This window comes from Calonectris borealis, chromosome 2 (genome assembly GCF_964195595.1).
Source record: "Calonectris borealis chromosome 2, bCalBor7.hap1.2, whole genome shotgun sequence".
Lineage (NCBI taxonomy): Eukaryota > Metazoa > Chordata > Aves > Procellariiformes > Procellariidae > Calonectris > Calonectris borealis.
In genome coordinates this window covers 136,704,667-136,727,437 of record NC_134313.1, presented here as the reverse complement: position 1 = coordinate 136,727,437, position 22,771 = coordinate 136,704,667, and the positions used below count along the sequence as shown (strand labels likewise).

At 39.4% G+C, this 22,771-nt stretch overlaps 1 protein-coding gene across 1 annotated transcript; it reads right to left on the bottom strand.

Moving 5' to 3' along the window:
- Positions 1–8,244: 8,244 nt before the first annotated feature.
- Positions 8,245–22,305, bottom strand: MACC1 (MET transcriptional regulator MACC1). The gene is made up of 4 exons (XM_075140771.1): positions 20,918–22,305; positions 16,691–18,729; positions 14,089–14,277; positions 8,245–8,460 (listed from the first exon to the last, which is right to left on the bottom strand). The coding sequence occupies exons 1-4, from the start codon at positions 20,994–20,996 to the stop codon at positions 8,245–8,247; spliced, it is 2,523 nt and encodes an 840-aa protein (XP_074996872.1). The 5' UTR covers positions 20,997–22,305.
- Between the last annotated feature and the right edge of the window lie 466 nt (positions 22,306–22,771).

Sequence of the window (22,771 nt, the reverse complement as noted above, 5' to 3'; positions counted from 1 at the left end):
CTCTGAGTGACCTTGAAAAAAAGTTTTTCTAGCTTCACTTTGCTTCTTGTGCTTTTTCTCGCTTTCCGTTATTGGAGATCACTGCACAATAGATCTTCAGCGTCAAACAAGTCATTGATGTAGTACAAATAGATAACAATAATAATCATCCAAGTAATAATAACCTCTCTTTTTCCCCCCTCTCCTCTTTTACCTTCCCCTCCTCTCCAGACATACTTTAGAGTAGACAAAAATAAACTGTGAAGAGGGCTTGAAATGTGTTGATTGGCTGTTAATATCTTGTAGCGGGTTTTAATTACTGTGTCTTCCACGTCCTGTATTCTGTTATATTTTCCTTCCCTGGTGAAGTAACGCGACACGAATTTCAGTAGGAGTTCAATAGTCTCACATAAGCTCCATCAACATTGTTCCTAGGCTCTAGTACGCCAAGTTTCTGGTCCAGCAGTGCTTACCTTTATGCAACCCAATATCCAAAGTAAAATCCTACTTGTAAAAAGTCTTTCAAAAGGACAAAAGCCATGTGAGGTTAAAGGCACTGTTTAAAACAGGAGACTGGCCTTAACTACTGTGCTGCTGCTAAATTTCTTGGCTTAATTCATTAAAAAAATGTATAAAATAGCAAGAAACCAGAAACCTGTGAGAAGGTTTCTTTTGTCTAGGGTCAAAAATCATCTTTCGTCTTTGGCTTCTGTCTATTAACAGACAGGACTATCGCGTTTCTGTGTTTTCTTTTGATTTTTGTCTGGACATATTCTTCTCTCCTGCCTTCAAAGTTATGCGTGGGCAGATTTTTTGGCTGGAGCAGCCTGTGTCCAGGTTGTTTTCAACCTCATCAGGAATCTATTCCTGAGCAAAGAGCCAAACGAAGGGCTGGGCTCAGCCACTGTGGCACTAACAGGAGAGCATCGCAGGTGGCTGACCAGAGGACGAGCAAGGGGTAATGGCAGGGCTTGTAGAAGCCCAGCAAGGACCTACAGGGTTGTGGAGTGGTGGGCATGGGGCAGTCTAGAGCTGAGAGAAGCTCAGAGAGGTGCTTTGCAGGGGGTAGAAAGCCTGGGGAGCTGAGGCTCTTGGAGGTGGGGATCCAGCTTAGGAGGAGCTTTGGGGGGAAGGAGAAGGTAGAGAGGGGGTCAGAAGAAATGGGTGTCTCAGAAAATACCAGGACCTAGAGCAGTAGGCGAGGGAGGGCGGCAGAAATGTGATTCACGCTGAATGGCTGCCAGCCAGGTCAAGGAGAGGACACCTCTGGGGAGAGGGGCAAGAGGCTCTGAAGGCATGAGGAAGCCTGGGAAGGCAGGCTGGCAGCATGGGTCGCAAAGGGGTCTGTGCAACTGAGACGCCATTGTGAACTCTTCTAACCACACCTGCGGTGGGAAATGTGCACAAGACCGTTCCCACACGAGTCTGCACAGCTCACTCTCATTTTCCCCATCAGCTGCACCATCACTTTTGCTTTATGGAGCCTTTTATAGGCAAATAAATAATGAGGAAAGGGCAAGGTCCATTTAGTTTTTCTACAGTAGTTTAATATGTTTGATACCCTGACATGCAGTGTATATGGACTGCCACTGAAGTCATCTTGCCGGCTGGAGGTCTTCAGGTGAAGAGACTTATTTGTATGTATGAAAATGGGGCTTCTGACCTAAAACCTTTAACAATGCTAGCAGGCATATGGAGCCAATTCAGATTTCCATTTCTATGAGATAATCCCCTGGCACTAATGACTAAGGTCTGTAATTTATTCAGGAAAATGTTCCAACTCCCTCTTATTTTGTGATGTCTTCTTGCTGGGGTTTCAGAGCTTTGGGATTTTTTTTTTTTTTTTTTTTTAGATTTGATAATCCTATTTAACCTTCCTGCAAATGGGACCCCAGGGAGAGCCTTTCAGTTACACACAATTAGTTTTATAAGTAGCATTATTAAACCATCCATTAGCCGTTTTTTTTTAAACTCCTTTATTAATAGCAATAGAGGCTTTTGTATGAAGAATAGAGGGTGGCATTATATGAAATGGTTTCAGACTCTAATAATAACATTTCCTACTTGTGAGTAGAATTAAGAAATGAGCTTTCGCGTGTGAGATTTCATTTAAAATCTGCTACTTCTTTCCCCCCTCGTCTTTTTCCCCCTTCGTGTTTTTCCCTCTGATGCATGAAGTAGGATTATGCTGGATCCTGAGAGGTCATGGGGCGGTGCCAGCACTGAGGAGTCTGGCTAGGTTGCTGTCTCCCTGCCTAAAGTTTGGGATCGTGCTCCCCCATCAGCAACCCCATTGCCAGAGGCAGCCGGTCGGAGGATCACGGCTCAGTCCAACCAGCTGCTCTTGGCACTTGAGGCCACAGACCAGGAGAGGGGCCATGGTTGTTGCTGAATAAATTGATGAGCTGTCGTGGCGGCTGGGGGCAGAAGGGAGGCGGAGTGCTAGAAAGGAGCCCACTGGGATATGTGAGGATTGTGTGAGTCTCGTGTTTGTAAGAGCGCTGGGAAAGTCAGGGTGAGAGCAGGCGCCTGCCTGCTTTAGCCCCACCAGCTCCAGGGGAGAGAGTGAGAAACAGAGCGAGCGTGGGATAATATTTCTCCCTGCTGCATTTTCAGTATCCAACTATGTTATACGAAGCTGGTGGCTGTACACAAACCACCACATCCACAAGGCACTTTTTTCCATAAATTTGACTAACTGCCTTTTGCACCCATTTATGCTTTTGTCTTCGACAATATCCCGTAACAACGCATTCCTCAACTCCTCACTGTGTAAAAAGGTACTTTCGCTTATTTTTAAACCCATCGCCTGATAACTTCATTGTTATGAGACATATTGAGCAGTCATTGCTCATTCACTTCCTCCCTGTCACTCCTGATTCCCTTTGTTCTCAGGGTATTGTATTTGACAAGGCTGTATTTTAGATCTTGTTCTGAATTTACCACAAACGTAATGTTTAAAGCTCTGAAGTTGTGGAGTGGAGCTGAATGCACTTTGTCTTTGTCTGCTCTCTTGGGACTATTGTGCTGCCATCCCTATTCCTGGCAGGCCAGTTCATTTACATTTTAAAACCATTCAGAATGGATATGTAAATGGACCTTCCAGACTGTATAGTAATTCCTGCTACTAAGTTTTAAATTAAAATCCTGATCATAAATTTAGGATTGAAGATATAAACTGTATTCCTGGACAATTTGTACTGAAAGGATCATAAGTAACAATCTGATTTGAGAAAACTAAGATAAATGTTCAATTAAACCAATCAGCAGTATTATTTCTTTCTACTGAAGGTTCAGAAGCTTGTGTTAGTTTTGACTGACCTTTTCAAACAAAGATTCACCTTTTCAAACTTACTTTCATGATTCTGCAACAAAAAAAGAGAAAATTCGAGAGCATATTCTTGTGAGGAGGCCTGGCTTCCCCTGCAAGCTCCACAGACAGCCCCCTTCTCCATAGCCAGTTCATTCTGTTTCAGGAAGAAATATAAGCAAATTACTTTTGCTTATGAACACGCTAAAAGGAGTGTACATTAATCTTTTTAAAACACAGAATTTTTAAATGAAGAAAAATGTGCAAAAAGGCATTGCTCATTTCCCTAGTATTAACAGAACCATGATCCTTCATACCATGGTCATCTTCCTCTTCTTTTCTTTGTCTTACAAAAGTAAAATAAAATCCATGCAAGATTCCAGTGGACAATATAATTTTCCTTTGTTTATTTTGTTTAAAAATATATACTGTAAGTTAAAAAAAAATAGATAATATATATATACACATTGGCAACAAATATAAAATGGCACTTTTTGTACTAAGAATAATCACAGGTTATTTGAAGAACTATACCCCCATACTGTCTGTAGACATTTATTGACAGCTGAACTATCAAGAACAATGGTTGTCACCCACGCTGGACTAACATTTTCTTTACATATCTACAGTTGTTCTAGGAATTCACCAGAGAATTTAATAGACCAGTTGGTGTTTCACACTAATGTGCAGAATATAATTTGCTACATGCTGTTCCTGCGGGGGGCGGGGGGGGGGGGGGGGAATCCAACCCCCTTACTCTCCATTGTATTGTCTTTTCACAGGCAATTTTCATAGGTATGACACAAACAGAACAAAAAAGCAAAGCTTTATATTCCTATTTGGTTCAGCTGTCGATAGCTGACAAACTATTAGCTGATGAAAAAGCAGGATCACTGACTTCAGCTGGGAACATGGTATTGCCATCTGCAGTTCTAAACAGTAGCCTTTATTATTTAGTAGATCATTGCTGGTTTGATCACTTACTGAGTCCAGAAGTACTTTAGGGATAAGTCTTTAGAGTCAACTCAACGCAACAAAGTAGAGTTGCTCCTTGGGAGCTGCTTAGTGTTTGCTTTTCACACAGCTTAGGTTTACAGGAAGAATTTGTGAAAATCAGACATTTTCACAAAAAAAAAACTTAAGAGACATTTGCCCACCTCTTCCAATTTTTCTGGCCTCAGTAGGAGGAAGAATGGCTGATTCCTCCTTCCCTTTTATTCCCTGGACAATTCCACAAAGAACCCGCCTCAACCTGCAGCTTGCTCTTGGCATCTGACCTGCTGCATGGAGACTGGCTTGGGGAGTAGCCCTTTACTTATATTTTAAAAGAAACTTCCTTTTCCTTCCCTAAACCTCCGCTTTCCAAAAAAAGCAAGTGAAACCTAAGGAACTGAATCCTTCCCCAAGCCCAACTGGAGGACTGGAACTTATGTGGGGGAATAATTTGCCTTCTCTCTCCTGTCTTGACAGCTATTAATTTAGAAATATGTCACTGCACTGTGCCATTAAATAGCATGGAGCTGAGATGCCTCTGCACTGTAAACAACAGGAATGGCTTCCAACCTCATTGAAAAAAAACAGCATTTTTAGAGTGAGTGACAGCTAGATTTTCCTTACCGCTGCCCACTGTGGAAGGTGTCTGCCCCATTCAGGTGCAGCCAGACCTGAGGGAACCATTTTTCTAGCTTTCATGGGTAGGTGGAATGATAAAGCAATCGGTGCACTCACAAATTTTTTGTTTGCTTAAGAAAAGTACCTATTCAGAGGTCAGAAGGATGGTGAAATAGGTTTTTTTCTGCCTACACATACAAAGGGAAATGGAACTGGCTGACACAGCTCTTTTCCTCAGACTACACGAAGAAATTGGGAAACCTGGAAACAGAGGGTCATTTAAGGCAAGTACCAGGGGCTGGTATTTTTCCTTGTCTCCTCCTGAGGAGCTGTTAATCGCATCCCACTTCGCAGAAACCCAAGAAGGTATGTGTGCAGGCTCATGGGAAAGCTGTTCTCTCTTGACAGGGTGGGAGGAAAGGAGAAAAGGTCAAGAACAGAGTGTGTTTACCAAAGCCATGTGCTCCTAGCTGAGTGTTGCTGCTGAGTGCAGCTGCTTCCACTCTCAGCTGGCATTTTGTGGTTTTGAATACTAGAGCACTAAATAAAATATGGGGGTTTAATACGGTTTTTTTTTAATATATCCAGCGTGGGCTGCTAAAATAAACAGAACATTGCACGAGTGCACATTTCATTCATATGAGCAGAAGCTTAAAGCAAAAACGGGGAGCGCAATTAGCAATCAAAGCCCACAGTCAAAGACCCTGGAGTACGGCACAACTACAGACAGATATAAATTCCATTTTAAAGAAATATACTTGGAGGACTAGTTGCATAGTTCTGCAAGCTAAGGAGAACACTGACTCACTAAGTCAATATTTGCTAAATCTACTGGGCCAAATTCAACTCTCGTTCAAGACAGAAACAACTTTGCTGTTGTTTCACAGCAATGAAAGGGCTTGGCCATGAGAATAATGGGCAGCAGCCTCTGCTCCCTGAGCACTTCTCTTCGCATGTTCCTGATCACTGGCCACCTTCTCAGGATGGATTGTCCTTCAGACACAGCTTTGGGCAGCTTGTCCTTCGTATTTGGTAGAAGCACACAACTAGGAATGGGTGTTTCTGGTAGCTTTTCCTCCTCTTTTGACTAGTAGTTAAGTCCTGTATTTTCTTGTTGTTGTTATTATTAAGATATTACTTTCTTTTTCAATAGGGCATGTAGTAAACACACATTTACTAAAGGTAAGAAATCAAGATGTGCAAAAAAAGGATGGAAGCAGAGACCTGTCTTCAAAAGCAGGAGTAAGCTGAGTTGCTTAGCTGTTGCAGCCAGGTTAACAAAATAAAAAATTAAAAAAAAAAAAAGATAAAAAAATAGAAGAAAAAAAATAGAAGAAAAAAAAGTGACTTAACAGGGCCTTAAATAAGGGAACATGGCCTGCCAGGATGCATAAAGATCAGCTGGTGAGAGAACATGGTAAAGCTGAAAGATTTGTTCTGTGATCTGCTCTGGTATTTCAGCTCTTAGGGAACAAAAAAGTATTTCTCTGCAGTTTTAAGCAGGGAGATGGTGTGCAACCTGAAGGAACAGCTGGCCTCTGCACTGAAGAACAGGTAACTGAGAATGTAATTTTATATTTTCTCTGCAGCTCTTTTTAAAACTGCATGGGGAAAGATATAAAATAGGTGCTAGCACCTGAAACAACAGGGAGCTCTGATAATCTTTTTCTCCACCTTTCCTTGATCAGCAGAGACAATGACTGTTCTATGGGCTGAATTCCTCATTCTGTTGAAAATCAGGAGCAAGTCCACCGAAGCCAGATAACCTGTACACATGCTAATTCAGTCACGCCCTGGTGCTAAAGGGTCTTTTGGTGAGTGAGCTTTCCTGTTACTGGAGCAAGTGCTTTTTCCTCAGCCTCCTTCCTGAGCTATGCGCGCTTTGGGAAAGCTTAACGAAAGTAGAAAAGAAAGCAGGTTGGAGGAAAGGGGAGAGGAAGAAAAATGTTTAAATGTTAAATCACAAGACATCCCTCCTTAGTAGACATCAACAGCAGAAGCACAGGTTCTGGTCTGAAATGCTACTACTTTGTTGTTCTCCTGAAAGAATTTGGCTTTGTCTTGTCATCTGCAAGTGATGGCAGAATGCCAGTTTTATTTTCAACTGGTTGTCATGAGTATTTGCTGATGTTTCTGAATGAACGTTGCTCAAAGGTGCTCAAAATGTCTTTAACCTTTTCAATCTACCACTTAATTAAAAATATATTTAAAACCTTATGTTAAAAAAAAAATAGTTAGCCTGTAGCAATTATTCAGCCTGTATTTTCTGTATTTATAGTAAGCTACTCAGTAATTGAAAGATTTTTATTGGTAGTATCTAACCAGGGTTCTTTTTAGAACATATGACTAATTGTAATTAATTGCTCCATAAATAAATGAATCTAAAAGCACCCCACTGTTAACTTTTTTTGAGAAAATAATAGCCATCACCCATATTCTTCATACAGCAAGGTAGAAGAAAATGATCAACAGAAGTGGGTATGAACTGTCTACAGCCTTTGTACCTACAAAGCCACTCTTCCCTGTTTACCTATTTAATAACAACAGAGTAGGAATAAGCAAATGATCAGAGGGATGGACAATGTACACCAAGAAGGCTTCCTGAATGTTCCTGAATTTCTGCTCAGCAGAATCTAGAATAAATTTAAAAAACAACAAAAAAAAAGACAAACCCTGTTGAGTTACATCAACGCATCAACAAACCAATCAAAACCAATTGTCTTTAACTGTTACATTGCATGTCTCTCTTCCAGTCTCCAAAAAAGACACCAGAAGCTGTTTTGGAAGGGCTGAGCAGCACCTATTTTTCCAGGTGCAAATAACTGTTGAATTCCTGTTTTGTGAGAAGGGGAGATGAATTTTGTCCCAGTTGAGGACAAAAGAATCCTAAAGTTTTTTTCCTAGGCTACCCTGCACCCATTGACTTGGAGTTGAAGTTTTTGGCACCAATTAAAATAATGTATTAAATATTTAGATTTTAATACCTCACTGAAAACAATGTAAACCTAGGCCCCACAGGCCAAACTCATCCATGCATAGTTCTGTTTTTAAAACTGATCTCCGCCTAAAAGTCAGTGCAATCAGAAATAGCTCATGTTGGAAACTACATTATAGAATTCAAGTCATTTTTGTTGACCTCATTAGTTTAATCTCCCACTCTTTTCTTATTTACTCAGTAGCCATTAGCAAGCTCTAGCATCTGTAGCTGAGAACCATGGGGCTAGACCCAACATCAACTCAGATAAAACAAACTGCACTCTGTCCTGCTCTGCAAGCATCACTGAAACACAAATATCAGCAGTACAGTTTCCCAAAAGATTTTCCCAAACACATATCTTGGTAGTCTATTCTTCTTCCTCAATTTTGGAGAAAGCACTTGCCCGTAACACTTCCATGCAGTTCACGAGAATCAACGTTCCCGTTAACTCTCGCCAGTGTTTTGTTACTGGGTTTTTCATTTTATCCAAGGCTGATTGCAGGTCTTGTAAGACATCCCTGTAACTGTCTCCATAATGGGCACCCCACGTGTAGAGAAAGTCATATGCAGGTTTCCACATCATCTGCAAATAAAGGAGAAATAAAAAGTTTATTTGCAGAAATCAAATTATTGAGCAAAAATCTAAATCTTTCCAATAGTGGAAAAGTCATAGAAAAGAAAAAAGAAAATAAGTTTTTGATCCCTAGCCATGCTGAAATGCTTTATCATAAAAGGCATGTTGATATAAAAACTCCAGTAACCTTATGTACTTCATTTCTATGAAACTCTGAAATTCTTAGAGGGGTAAATAATGGAAAGACAAATTCTTCATTCAGATGACTATCACCAAGACGAAATATATCCCTGTCCGAAAGTGTAACTCAAAGCACAGGGGTAGAAGGAAAACACTTTTCCCGTTGGTCATTTTTGCAATGCATACACCCAACAGCAGTTTCCCTATTTGTAGTTTGACTGTGCTTTTGATGGTTAATGCCTCCCTTTGTCTCATTAATCAACATCCCACTGTCCCCCTATTTAGCCTGGAACTTTTAATCATACTTCTTATCTTTACAAAAATGTTTTCTGGTGACTGCAGCAGGAAGACGATCTATCTATAAAATCTCTGTTTAAAAAAAGGAAGAAAAAACCCCAAACACTCCAAAAGCAGGAGATTCAAAAGCTTTTATAATTAAATTTTTAAAATCAGGACATGTAATTTAAAAAGTGTCCTGCAAGAAACAAAGAAAATTAAAAGACAGGTTACCAGTGCTCCTTATTTTAAACTACAAGATGTTTATTTTACGCCAAACAAATATGAAACAGGTCCTTAGCGGGTGTAATTTGTCATTGATTTAGTGACATTAATTAAGCCATGACAGCATGATTCAGATACCAAGCTGGACTTACATCTTTCAAAGCGCTGATGTCCAGAGTAAGTTTGCTCAGTTTACAAACAAAAAGATTGCTTTCCCAGCTGCTGCTTTTCCAAATTTAACTTGGGCTACCCGCTTTCTAGCTTCCCACTCCTCATTGGCAATAAAGGTTTTGCAAACAGCAATTGAGTTAGCAATTGCAAGGATGATACACAAAGCCGCAAAGAAACCTATCACCTTCCGAGGTACTAGATTTGCTGTTTTAACAGAAAAACACTTATGCATAGTAATAAAAGCATACGGACTGATGTGTGCACGTTTATATATATACAGAAGTGCTCGGGAAGTCTCTTAATTTTAAAACATTTTTTTTAACATCTTTTTTCCCTTTTAGTGGACAAGCAGTTTTCATGGTTCTGAAGGATAATTCAGGAGGAAATTGGTTACTTCCTCAATATAATCCCATGAATTTACAAATGATACACAACATAAAGCTCCACTTCTTTGATTTAAGATTTATTTATTTGATCCCTTGAGGAACTGAGTAGCAGGAGAGTTTCTTTGCTCATAGTTCTGAGCTTTTCCCCACATTGGGGCTAAGAACTCTGAACTTACCCCAAGACTGACTCTACCGTAGTTTCTGTAAACATCTCCCTCAACTTCTGCTGCCTTTCTCCCCATCCCCAAATGGAAAAACCCATCAAACTCACATCCCCAGTAGCGTGTCTCACAGTCTGATTAGTCTGGTTTCTGCCTTTAGTTTAAGCTATAAAAAAGTGCCTATACTTTCAGTGAAGTTTCTCATTTTAGGTCTACAGGAGAGAAGGGTATCACCATTTACCCAAAATGAATGGTGCCTACTTCTCGTTTTAAGCAAGTTTATCTTAAGTCATAACCATAAGGTTAAGAAAGAAGGAAAGAAAAGTAATTTGGTGGTAGGTGGGAAGAAGGAGAGTGATTAATTCTTTCCTTTTATTAGACAGGCTATATTGAAAAAGAAGTTTGTAATGTAGTACTGTAAATACTAGATATTACAACATATTTTAATGCAATAAAGCATCTCACCACTTGTGTATTTATGCTGAGAACAGAAGGTTTCTCTATTCCTATTTCTATCTTGGTAACCAAGGTAGCAAACAAGAGAAGCCAGGATTTCCTGACATTCTACTGCTGGCTATGCCTTTTCTCTGTCTCTTGCTTCCTTTCCTTATATTCCTGCTGGACTAGGCTATTTGAAGGATTGGGGTACAGCCTTCTGTCTTCACTAGTATGTGAAAAGACAGTGAGTATGAAAAGATGCTATGGTTTGACTTACGCTGAAGGTCAGTCTGACATTGTGCAATCAGAGAGTTGGCTGAAATATGCCTAAAATACAAACCCTGCTTTCCTCTGCTCTGTCACAACTGATTTTTTTTTTTTCTGGGACAAAGGAAAGAAAAAAAAAAGGGGGGGGGAGGCACAGGGAGAAGAGAAAATCAAAAGCTTTATAAACTGGTCATCAGCGATGTATGATTAACTCAGCAGTAATCTATATGCTCACCACACTGAACTAACACTGCAAACCAGGCTTCTAAGGCAGGTCCTTCTCCACATCCACGTACTCTAGTGCAGTGGCTGAACTGAATTGCATTTGACATTCCTGAATTATATCAGAGCAGATTTTCAGGCAAAATATTAAATCACTGCAGCATGCTGGGCAAGTCTCATCTCAGCTGCGTGCGTGAGTTTTCCCTCTGCTCCCACTGCCTCTGCTGAGTAGGTAATAATGATACCTACATCCTCTGTAAAGTGATTTGGAATTTACTGATGAAAAGCACTTCAAAATCTATGCACCAATTGTATGTACCTCAAGTTGCCTCTGTGATCATCTGGGAGAAGATTTCTCCCACTAAGAAAAATATTAAGTTTAAAAGCAGAAACATTTTTCAACCATCCAATCAATCCTCTTGATGGTAGAACAGTCCTTGATGGGTAACGGATTGATTAATTTTTCAGATAATCCTCAATAATTAGTCAAAACTTATTACTCCCCCATCTTTGCTTGGTTTCCTGTTTTCATACCAGCAACTACTATCAATGAGGAAGTTTTTCCATTAGAAAACTCCAGGCTGGAATAAGATGGTTAACCGGGATAAGACAAGACAGTTCTTTTATACCTGTTAAGTAAATGTGATGATCAGCAATCATTCTGAAATTAGTCAGAGTAATGCTAACCTTGTAACAATGCTGGGGGCATCTCCGCACAGGTATGAATTTACACTGCATTAGCTACATTCGTTTTGCATCCCTGCTGAATAGCACACACAAAACTTTATAAACAGAATATTGTTTTCTGTAAGTAGAGGTTCAACTCACCAGAGCACTGAGAAGTTCAGAGGTTAGAAGAAAGCACTGAAATTCAGTAGAAAGTACTGAAATTTAAGGTTAGATTCACAGGACAGTGAGGATGCTGAATGTTCACATGAGATACCAGTGCTGGAAACCTGGTGTGCTTTGAACTCACACCTGTGTGGACAAGCTCTATTACAAAGCTCACATGAAACCGATAAATTCCCCATGGACTGATCCTAAGCCTTGAGAAACGACATAAAAATAAAGCAAAATTCTGATCTTTGATTGTTTGTTGAATGTTCTCTTAAAAAATAGAACATACTCTATTATTGCCTTTTTTATGATGAATTTGACTGTACTATCTTCTGGGAGCAGACACTGTCACTGAAAGGCAGAGAATCTTGTAGGTGGTTTATCATAAAAATAATGTAAAAAACTCTTGAAAATAAAAGAATAGGGTGTATGAGGCAGAAGATAGGCTTCATGGAAATAGACACCCATTTAAAACAAAGTATATATATTTTTTTTATATATTTATGTATATATTTTATATACATGGAAAAAGAGTTTTAATTGGTTTAGGTCTGCTGTCAGTTAGCAAAGGAGAAAACATTTCCAAATATCATGGAGACCAGTAGAGTCGCACATTGTTCAGGTCTATAATTCCCTCTGTAGAAAGCTGCGGTTTTGTCAGACAAACACAGAAAGCTTAATAAGTAAAACAAAATCTAGGAAAGGCACTGAATAACAGTAAAAAAAAAAACATAATGGAAATCAAAAGCATACACATTCTGTTTGATTTTAGTATTTTAGAATAAGCTAGTGCAAAAACAGAGCCAATAACAGGGTGGGTTTTTTTTTTTCACTAAAAGAGAGTAGCAGACAAGGGATTGGTAGAGCTGAGAGTTTTATGAGAAAAAAATTTAAGGAGGAAGGTGCATCCAGGCACAAGTAATGTACCCAGAACAATTAAAAAAAAAAAGAAATACACAAAATAGCTCAAAGAGAAAAGGATGAGCAGAGGAGAAGGCAGTGTGTGCAAACAGCAGTGATAGAGATAGTTTTGCAGAAAAGTAAAGTAAAGTGTAAATAAGTGTGTGGAATTTTGGTCAAATAATGATTGGGGAGGGAGGGTGGAGCATTGCAAGGGAATAAGAGGTGGTGGTTCATGGTTAGAGCAGAAATCTCTTGATATCTATCACCAGGCAGATAAAACAGATTAAAGACTCACTGGATTCAGACTGTGGAAAGGAGGATATGTTTGGGCAGGGAACAGGAAGAATCAGCTACAGGGAAAGAAAAAGGAAGAAAAAATTATCTCAAGTATTTGTGACCCTGTGAATGAGAAATAGCAATTCCTTTGGTACTGAGAGATGAGAGAGAAGGAATTCAGGCTGGATCATGAGCATTACCTGCAACAATCAGGGGATGATAGTACAGGCAGAGGGAGAGACAAGCACTCAAGGCAGAAAGGTCAGCTTTGAGCATCATTCAGCAATGCTCGTAGAAGAGGATGTTCCAGGTAAAACCCAGTCTGGGACCTAGAAGTCATTGGCACATAACTCTGGGAAACAGCGGATCTACGGCATGCTTCAGTGTTAAAGTAAGAGTAGACAAATGCAGGGAGCAACTTCGCTGCCTAGGCAAAGGTGTGCCAGGAGCACAGGCTGGCCCTCGCCTCAGAGGCATGGACAAGAGCCTACCCTCAGTCTTGTGACATATCTGACATTGCATGGATGCCACGGGTATCTCTGGGCACCTCAAACGGCACTAGAGATATAATTAGGCATCGAAATTGCTCCTTGGATGTGTATGCACTAAAATACATCTAAGAGGACAACTGGACTTTTATTTAGAACTCATACTTCTGTATAAGCAGAGTGGTTTACAAAGGAGAATAAATAGCACGACCTACCTGACAAACTATGAAATTAAAACATGGATTTGCCATGTTCATATAATAGGACAGAAGTGGAATTGGTGTCAGAGCTTCCAACCTCTTGTCATGCTACTTAAGCTAAAGGATGACAAATATTACACAGGTGCAGAAAAGTGTTAATGGTGGAGGTAAGCTTCCTTTCAGTGGAAAGAGCAAAAGCTGTACTGAGGGTGATTTGAAGTGGCTCCTGCAAGACTGGATGGTCTTCCTCACTGTGTCTGAAATGACAGCAGAGGAGTGAGTAAGATTAACAAGTGGAGAGGACAATAAGAAGGGACTGAAAGTGGCCCTTGGGGTGGGAGTAAAGAGCTGAAACTCAAGACAGAGACTAGGACCTCCACAGCAAATTAATTTGGCACAATAACACTGAACAACTGGCCTCAAAGGAATATGTAGATAATTGCAAGCAAAAGTTGGTCAGAATTCCTCGCATTGAAGGACTTACAAATTAAATAAGGAGGCCGAACTGCAAAAGGAAAGAAGGGCACAAAGTAAGGAAGAAGAAAGGTCCCTGGCTGTGTTTGTGCAGAGGAGCAAGCGTGCACACACCGTCACACCAGAGCCTTACCTCCAGAGCTACTGTGCCATTTTTCCCTTGGTGGGGTACTTCATAAGCCTCGATTTGCTGCTTTGTGAGTCGGGCTAGCTTCTCCGCAAGCTCCCGCCAGTATTTGCCAAGCTTGACAGCTGAAGTCAAAATGATGGTGTCCTGGGTAAGACGTGCCACTAATCCCTGGCAATCTATTTTCAAAAGTGCCTGCAACAATCATTTTCATTAGTGTTCCTTCACCAATAATTACAAACAGAACATTATCATTTATTTTTATAGCACTATTCTGCATCTCTAAGCAGACAGGAAGGCTTTTTGTCTATTTTGTGTTCTTACAAATATGTAACGTTTTTTCCTACAAAAAGGTGTTGCCAGCAGTTTCATAGGAAAACTGCCCACAAGCTTAAGAAAAAATTAAGCTGGCATTCAGCTGCTTCAGCATTCCAGTGTCACATGGATCCTACCAAGCTTACAGATCCTGAAGGAAAAATATGCTTCTCCAACAAAAATATTTGGGACATCAAATTTAGCTTGTTGAAAGTATGGCATGAAACTCAAAAATGAAGTTAGAGCACTATTATATCAAGGTGTGGTCCTTCGTCTACTGCTTTTCCAGAAAATCATTGATTACATTAGCCAGCACCTTTTGATTTACTCCCTCCACAAAACTGATAATTTACTGACGATTAAGCAGAAAAGCAAGCATAAAACTCTTCCCTCCCCCATGTCAAAGGAGCTTTTAATAACAAGCAAATTAAAATGATTCCGGGAGTGAAACCCTGAAATCAGATATGCTGCATTTTCCTTTGTTTATTTGTTTGGCTAAGAGCTAATGAGAAAAATAGGTGTTGTTTTTTCTTCTCCTCAAATTAATAGCAAAATGTTCCACTGAAAATGTTGACTTTTTCAGTGGAAGATCAAGAACAAAATCCAGAAGTTTTCCTTGGTTTTTAGATACTGATTTTTAATAAAATATCAAGCATTTCTGCAGAAATCAGACATTTGTGTGATTTAATTGTAAAACATTTTTCCATTAAAATCCTCATTGCAAACAGTAGAACTTTTGTCAGGCAAGATGTTTGTCTAATATAACTAACCAGAAAACATTCAACATGGATCCCAAACTCTCTCATACTAGTGCCTCCTTCGAAGGAAATAGTGACGTCACAGTAGCGAGATGCAGACTACAGTACAGTACCAAATCCCCCTATACTTTAGCAAAGTGGAGACAAAGTTGTTCAGTTTGCCTTTGCTCTGATAATCAAGAACCCTATTAAACATAAAAATAGGAGATTAATTAAAAGAAATAACCAGTAAATTCTACCCAAAAGTAACATGGATGATATCTAGCTTTAAGTCTAGTTTTACAAAGACAGGGACCTGCATTGGCACTTCATAGCTCAAAATCATATACATAACAAAAGGGGGCATCTCTAATTATGCCCCACCTTTTGCCTGTGCTGTAACGAACTCTTTGTTTCACTGTATTCAATTAAAAGTTTGGATCATTTTCACCTTTAACTCCCCCCTCCCCTTTTTTTACAGAGACAGGGCAGATTAAACTGTACTGCATACTTGCTCAGTTTTATTCCACACTGTTTAATGCAGTCTTAAGAGTTGTAAGTGGCCACTGCTGCCAAAATTTTCTGAATCCTGCTGAAATTGCTGTCAGCACTTCAAAGGGGATAAAGTAGTTATGAGAGGTAAACCCTGTTAAGGTTTGCAATTCAGGATAGTCAAAAGGCTTTAGATGAAAGGCTACAATGTGAATTTTTAAACACCCATTTTTACAATACTTTGTTTTCATATGAGAAATTTAATTCTCTTCTGTCCCTAAATAGGCTGGTAGACTTTTCAGTCAGAGCCAAGGACAGTATTGAGTAATCATTCATTCCGAATTAATTTGTGCGCAGATCCGTAAGTAAATTAAGATGGTTAACAATGCAACCTATTACCTGGAAGCATTTAGAATAAAATCACTTTTGATTCATATGTAACAGTATTGAATCACATAGAAGTTGTCCAGTGGCTTACAAATGAGGTCTATGAAAATATGTACTAAAATACTTGCAACATTGTCCTTAGGTCACTACAACATTGACTATAAAGTTGTCATGTGTGGATAGAAAAACTTGACTTCAACATGTGGGTCAGGATTTCCTTGCTTTAAAAATATGAAGCAAACTTAGACATGCACATTAGGGAACACAAGATATATAAATAATGAGTTTCCACACTATAAAGTTACTAAATACTTCACAATGGGAATGTGAATTGCTCAGGGAAGCAATTTACCATCATGATTTCCATGTCAAAAGACAAAACTATTTCAATCATGGCTGTTTAAAAACAAACGAAGTCAACTCAATCAACCTACTAAATGAGCAAGGCTCCTGGGACATTTACAAAACACTGTTCAGAATTAATTCATCAAGGCATTATTCTTCATGAGAGTCTGGATGTATTTTCCATCTATAGGTGTCTACAACTTTTAGTAATATGTTCAGGTTTGTAAAGGTTCCCACAAGGGTGCAGGACCATGTCTTGTTCACACATTACTAATGAGTAGTTTCCTGGCAATGCATTCCCAATAACCCAGGTTAGTTCATGCAATACTTACAACAATGAGCTCATAAAGAAACAGTCTTTTTTTTTTGTTAGCATGGCAGTCTTCCTTCATCCTCTTTACAACATGCGCAACTCTCTCTGATTCTTTATCAGCATGTGCCTCATTAAAGTCATCCAAAGACATGTGTGAATATCCTAGCACCTCAGCCAGAGCTCTCCAGTCATAAACACTTTCTGATACTGTAGACAGAACTACTGAGTAGATGTAAGTCAGTTTTTTGAATGGCAATGCAATTTGTTCAACAAGATTCCTGGTTGTTAGCTCACTATCAGCAGTGTCCATAGCTTGTTCTTTGGAAATCACTTTTATATTTTTGCAATGTACAAGACCAATCTTTCTTCTGAGAACTCCTACATACCACTCTTTTATTTTAGTTTGTCCAATGGCTTTTACTTTATCTTCACCAAGAAGTGCTATTGTGTCCCCTTTAAAATATTCTAGCAAATAGTCAATCTTATTTTGACGTAACACAGTTTTCAAAGCCACTCCGTAAGTATTAACACTCAAAGTTTTATCTTGAAACTTTGGATATTTAACTGTTGGTATTAAAAGCAAAGGCGCAGACTTGATTTCTTTGCGGTTTTGTAAGCGCTTTGGTCTATTGATAATTCCACTTAATTTTGGAGCTGGGTCAGGAGTCGTAACATGGAACTGTGTTACTTGGCTACTTTTTAAGACTTTAATCTGAACGAGGAAAACAAAGAAATGCATCTCCCTACATCCAAGCATGGAAAACAGGAATTGTTGGCGGACCATTTCACCAGTTTTCAGCTCCTCCTCTTTAATATTTTTGCTTTGATCTTCCATCTTCACTTCAAAATCTGGATCACAGGATACCAAAGAAATGTTTAGATCTTGTGGCTTTTCAAGTAGAAATGTATGTTTTCCCCACAGCTGAAACACAACAGGAGGCATATTTTTCCCCCCCTTTTTTATATCACAAATTGTGAGTTTTCCTGGAATGTAGTTATGACCAAAAACTGTAAAAACTGCTGTAAAAGTTGGATGAATATATTTGGGACCATAAATTCCAACAGAGACTGTTCTATGAACATAGTCCCAGACATTAGTTGCTGGAGGCTGGATTTTGTTTGCTTGTACGGCAATCACTGCATACATCACGTGACTTAGGTCCGCTAGCTTCACTTGTATGGTATCTTGATAAGTGTAGCAATTCTCTAGCTTCTTAAAAGGCCCTTCTTTATTGAGACTATAAAAACATACAATATCACTCATAACTTGGCTCAGTGGATCATTCTTCACTTTAGCCGCAACTTTCACCTCTAGAAAAATGGCTTCCCTCGTGTTGAGGTTGCTCAGCGTAAGTTCTATCAGAGGACTTACGGTGCTAGACAGCTCATTGTTAAACCACGATGGAGGGTTAAGGATAGCCTTTAAACCAACTTCTTGGAATTCCCCAGGTAATACATGACCCACAGGGACATGAATGTTGATATCCGAGTCAGGTAGCTGTACTGAACCCCCTTCATGGTTCAGTTTGCAAACTACATGAATGTCTGTAGCTTGTGTTTGTGCCCATCCAGGACTGTGGCTCATGGCTTCTAAATCTAGGCAAGATCGGGTGAGCTGTCGGTGACTCAACCAAGCCATCTTGTAGGCTTCACGGTCATTTTGAAGCCATGTCATGTCTGAAGCTATAGTTTTTTGAGGTGTTGTCTTGTGAGGATTAAATCTTCGGTTATCAACAATATCCAGGAAGTCAGAGACACTCTTGGATCGTCCAGATCTTCTTGCTAAAGTCTTTCTTAGAAGACAATCAATATCTAGCTCATCACCTGAGGAAGCCAAAGAATCCCTGTTGCTAGAAACTTTAGAGAACAAATAGGGTTTTTGTTTTAAGATCGAAAGGTATTTATTATTTTCATTTCTATTTGAAGCAGCTATGTCATGTACAAAAGGGTTGGAGGCTGACAGTTCATTCCAGAAAGGATTAGTCTTGGAAACAGCATGGACATGTCTGAATACATCAGACCAGTCAATATCCAAATCCAATTTACTTTCATTGACATCTGTTTAAAAGAAAAAACAGAAGCATTTCCTGAAGCACAGAGACTTGAGACATTCCATTCATTTCCAACTGATAGTCTGTTAAGCTAACAGGTGACTAAATTTATTCTCCTAAAATACATATAGATCATTTATATATTTCTCCTTCAGGTTGTTAAAGAGTATCAATATTGATTTCTAAGTAGCATTAAGAATCTTTGTTCATAGAAAGAGTGTTAACAAATTAGTGCTGAAGGATGTAAAGCATCTTCTGCAAGGTGCTGATCATTATCAACTCCTATGACTGTTAATTGGCATCGAGTATGCTAAGGCCCCATAAGGTTTAAACCCTTATATTCCAGTAATCTGTGGCCTCTTACAAAATGCCATGGATTTCTTTCCTTTGTGTCTAACTCTCTGCAAAGATTAAATAACTACTGTTTCATTTTTCAAACACTGTAGACAGTACAGATAAATGTATTATTCAGGATTCCTTTTCATGCACATGCCATTTAATTGATAACAACACTCTTACAATTTATCTCAGTGTGTATGGAATTTGTTATACTAGCTTTCCATTAAAAATTCATTGGTATAATTTATGAGGTCTTGTACAATTTGAAATTTGGAGAGAAATGTTTTTGTGGCTACTAATTTTTCTGAGATTGCACTTAAATAGACAAATAGGGGTGTATAAGTGATATTTCAATATGCATTCTAATAAAAATACTCATTATTAACAGTAATGTCTGTTTGTTCTGAAGCAAGATGTCCTTGTATTTTATACTAATAACTGTTCACAGAAGTTGGTTTATAGGTTGATTAAGACTTACACTTCTTGCAACGAATAGATATCTGGAACTTTTTGTGCTAAGGGTTTCTATTACTTCAGTTTGCCGTTAGTTTTCTATATACAGAGGATATACCATCCCTTTTTTGTACATCCTTGTAAAGAATTTTAATTTTAGAGGGAAAATTCAGCATTTCTATTCTTTCAGCCTATCTATATCCTTCATTATTACACTTCTCATAGTACCTTCCATCTCCAAGGTTACTAATTACTGCTCAATTGCAAAAATGACAGTGCATTCAGCCACAAAAAGAAAAATCGAAATGTTAGTACTTTTCTTTTTGTTTAATTTGTCATGAATTGTGACAAAAAGCCAAAGCTATGAGGTTTTTCCACAGTTCCAGAAAAATCCCAATTTGGAAGAACCAAAGTAGAATCTACCTGCTTCCCAGCTGCCCATCTGCAAGGCTCCAGCATTGTCTTGAGAATTGCCTTCCAGGTGAGCTGCTGGGGGGAGTGAGCCCAGGCAAAGCCTCCTCCCCCTTGGGCACCCAGCCTTGGCCACGGCCACCAGACAGGGCTGGGCTGCTCAAGCCCCAGCTGAAAAGTCCTTTTGTTTCTACTCGCAGGCCAAAAACTTTCCTCGCACCGTGGTGCTATTAGAGTCAGATCATTATGATCTATTAAAAATAAATTAATTAATCCCAAAAGAAACATTAGGGTTTATGTTTGTTTGTTTCCCCATCCTAAAGGGCATGTTTCTACAGGAAGAGCCTGAGTCATTAGGCTGGACGCTTTCTCATGCCAAGGTAACAGCACAGATTACTGAGGTGCAGGAGGTTAGCGAGGAAATAATTCCTGCTCCCCAACTCACACAGCAAGTGCCAGGCTTGCCATTACTCACACCTTCTACTGGACAAAAAGCTAAGAGAATGCCTACCTTGTGGAGGGGAATGTTCTCTTAACTTTTGGGTTAAAATAGCAATGAGATTAAATCAACTTTGCTGAGACTTCCTGGTTCTCAAAACCCTAAATTAATGTAGTTTGGCTAAGAACTCCCTCTTCTCTTCCCCATCTTGACCCCCAGTAAACATACCCTAAATAGCATTTATTCATGTAATGTTCATGATTCCAGCTCTTCCTCCCAACCTGCCTGATCCACATTTGCTATGGCAGGGGACAGAGGACTTCTGCCAGTAAGCTTCTTCTAGGGGACCTTGTGACAACCCCTTGTGTTCTGACTCCAGGGACATCTATGATGGCCTGAGTAGTGCAAAACACAAGCAATTAAAAAAAAAAAATTAAAAAAAAAGGTGTACAGGGGTTTACAGAGCTATAGCTTTTGACACTATTGAGAGCTTTGCAGAAATATAGACTTTAGGTGGAGAGCCTTAGTACAGAAAATAGTGGAAGAGACATACTGTAGCTGGCTGAAGGTGTCCGGTCATCCACATCAATCAAAGTGCCCTCTGACCTGCTCCGTGGAATCTCTCCACTCATTAGGGAATCTGTTCCACTACTGGAAGTGATCTCCTCCTAGGAAACAGTTAAACATATAAAACATCAGCAAGTATGCAATTTGAAAAAGGGGAAACTGTTGAAGAATAATAGAGCTTTGCTCTCGTGATGTGATAAAAATGAAAAAAAAAAAGAAGTTATGGTTTATGAGTAAATTTATGGAGTCTGCCCAAGAGCATCACAATCCTGAGTGAGCCTTACTATCTAATTTGCAGCAAAACCACCAGATGCTACAGCTGCAGTACAATACAGTACCCCAGTCCATAGTGAAGTCCAATAACTCACATATTTAAACATCTTGCAATTGGAACTGAGCCAGTTGTATAATAACTTCTGTTCAGAAGGTCTTGAATAAAAACTTTTTTTTTTAAAAAAAAACATCCTAATTCCTGTTTTCAGAAAAGTTTGACTAGAATCATTAAAGGGGAAGAGCTAGATCTGTTCCTTCCTTTGCCAATTAATATAAAATATTTCCAAACTTTTCTGCTTTATTATTCTTCCTGTGCTCTTCCCTGAGTGAACATCAGGTCATATTTTCCTTTTAGTCTGTACAAGAATGACTTAAAGTACCCTTTTGCAGGGCCCATGCCAGCACAGCAACAGCCCAAGAGAGGACACTCAGGTCTCTCCTCTTCCTTGTTCTGGCTACAAGAAGTTCTGTTTGGTTTTGACACAGTTTGCACGTGGACTGGGCCACACAAGAGCTGTAAACCAGATGCTGTGGTTGAAAGAGAGTCAACAGCAAACCTATCGCAAGGGCAGGGCAGGAGGGGCATCACTCTGAGGCAGGCAACAGGAAAATGAACCTCTCAAGGTACCACTGCTTAATGCTATTTTCAGCTGCCTGGAAAGAGGAGTTGCAGGTCTTCAAAGGAGTGTTGGGTGTCTTAACGTGCCAACGTTACTGTGTCCCTGAAACGGAAACTGGAGGAAATACAATCTTCTAGACCATTTTGTGCAGGAGAGGTCATTAAATTAGTGCTATAAACCAAGAGATCATTTAGTGACTTTCCCAGAATCCTCTCACTGGCCCTATACATTGTGGAGTATAAATGCTGATGGGCAATACATACATTAAGACATAGGGTTAAAATGAAAAAAAAAAAGAAAACAAAACAAAACAAAATAAAACCAAGGGGGAAAAAAAATAGGAAAAGGTAAAAAAGGCAGAAGTTTTTCTGGGTCCATCCATAGGATACAATACTCATCTTTGTTCAGGAGTCTGAAATATTGCAGCCTGTTATTTCTGCAGTGGCAATTGCAGCCTAAGCAGATCTCATTTTATCGTGTTTAAAATGGAATAAAAAGATGCATTGGGCCTGGTTTTACTGTGGCTGTAAGAAAAAGGAATTTTCAGTTACAGTTCTACTAGGTGAGTTTATGGGAAAAAGGAAGTATACCTTATATCAAAGCATTACTGAATAGAAACTGGAAGCCAGCTGTCTGTTTCCATTGCACAATGCCATGGTTTAAGACATCTTTTTTTTTCCATTGCAAATGTAAGTTGGTACTTTTTGTTCTTCCCACAAGAGCTACCTGCAGCGAAAGGCAATCTGTTCATGTGCTGATTTGCACTCAGGCAGGACGCAAGGCTGAGGTCAGGCTAAGCCCGACTGTCACCCAGCTGCTCTGCTATCACAGGGCTGTGCGGACTTTCAGGTTCCTCTGTTACCAGAAATCTCAGATGTTGGCCTTAAAAGTCCTGATTTCAGACAGTAATGAAAGCTAGCCTCCAAGACTAATACTTTGTGGCTTCT

Excerpts from the sequence above, each read along its gene's own strand:
- MACC1 (XM_075140771.1), bottom strand. The coding sequence starts at position 20,996 with ATGAGTGGAGAGATTCCACGGAGCAGGTCAGAGGGCACTTTGATTGAT. Across the intron at positions 18,730-20,917 it reads GACACCTTCAGCCAGCTACA|ATGTCAATGAAAGTAAATTG; the intron begins GTATGTCTCTTC and ends TCTTTTAAACAG. Across the intron at positions 8,461-14,088 it reads ATGGCACAGTAGCTCTGGAG|ATGATGTGGAAACCTGCATA; the intron begins GTAAGGCTCTGG and ends CTTTATTTGCAG.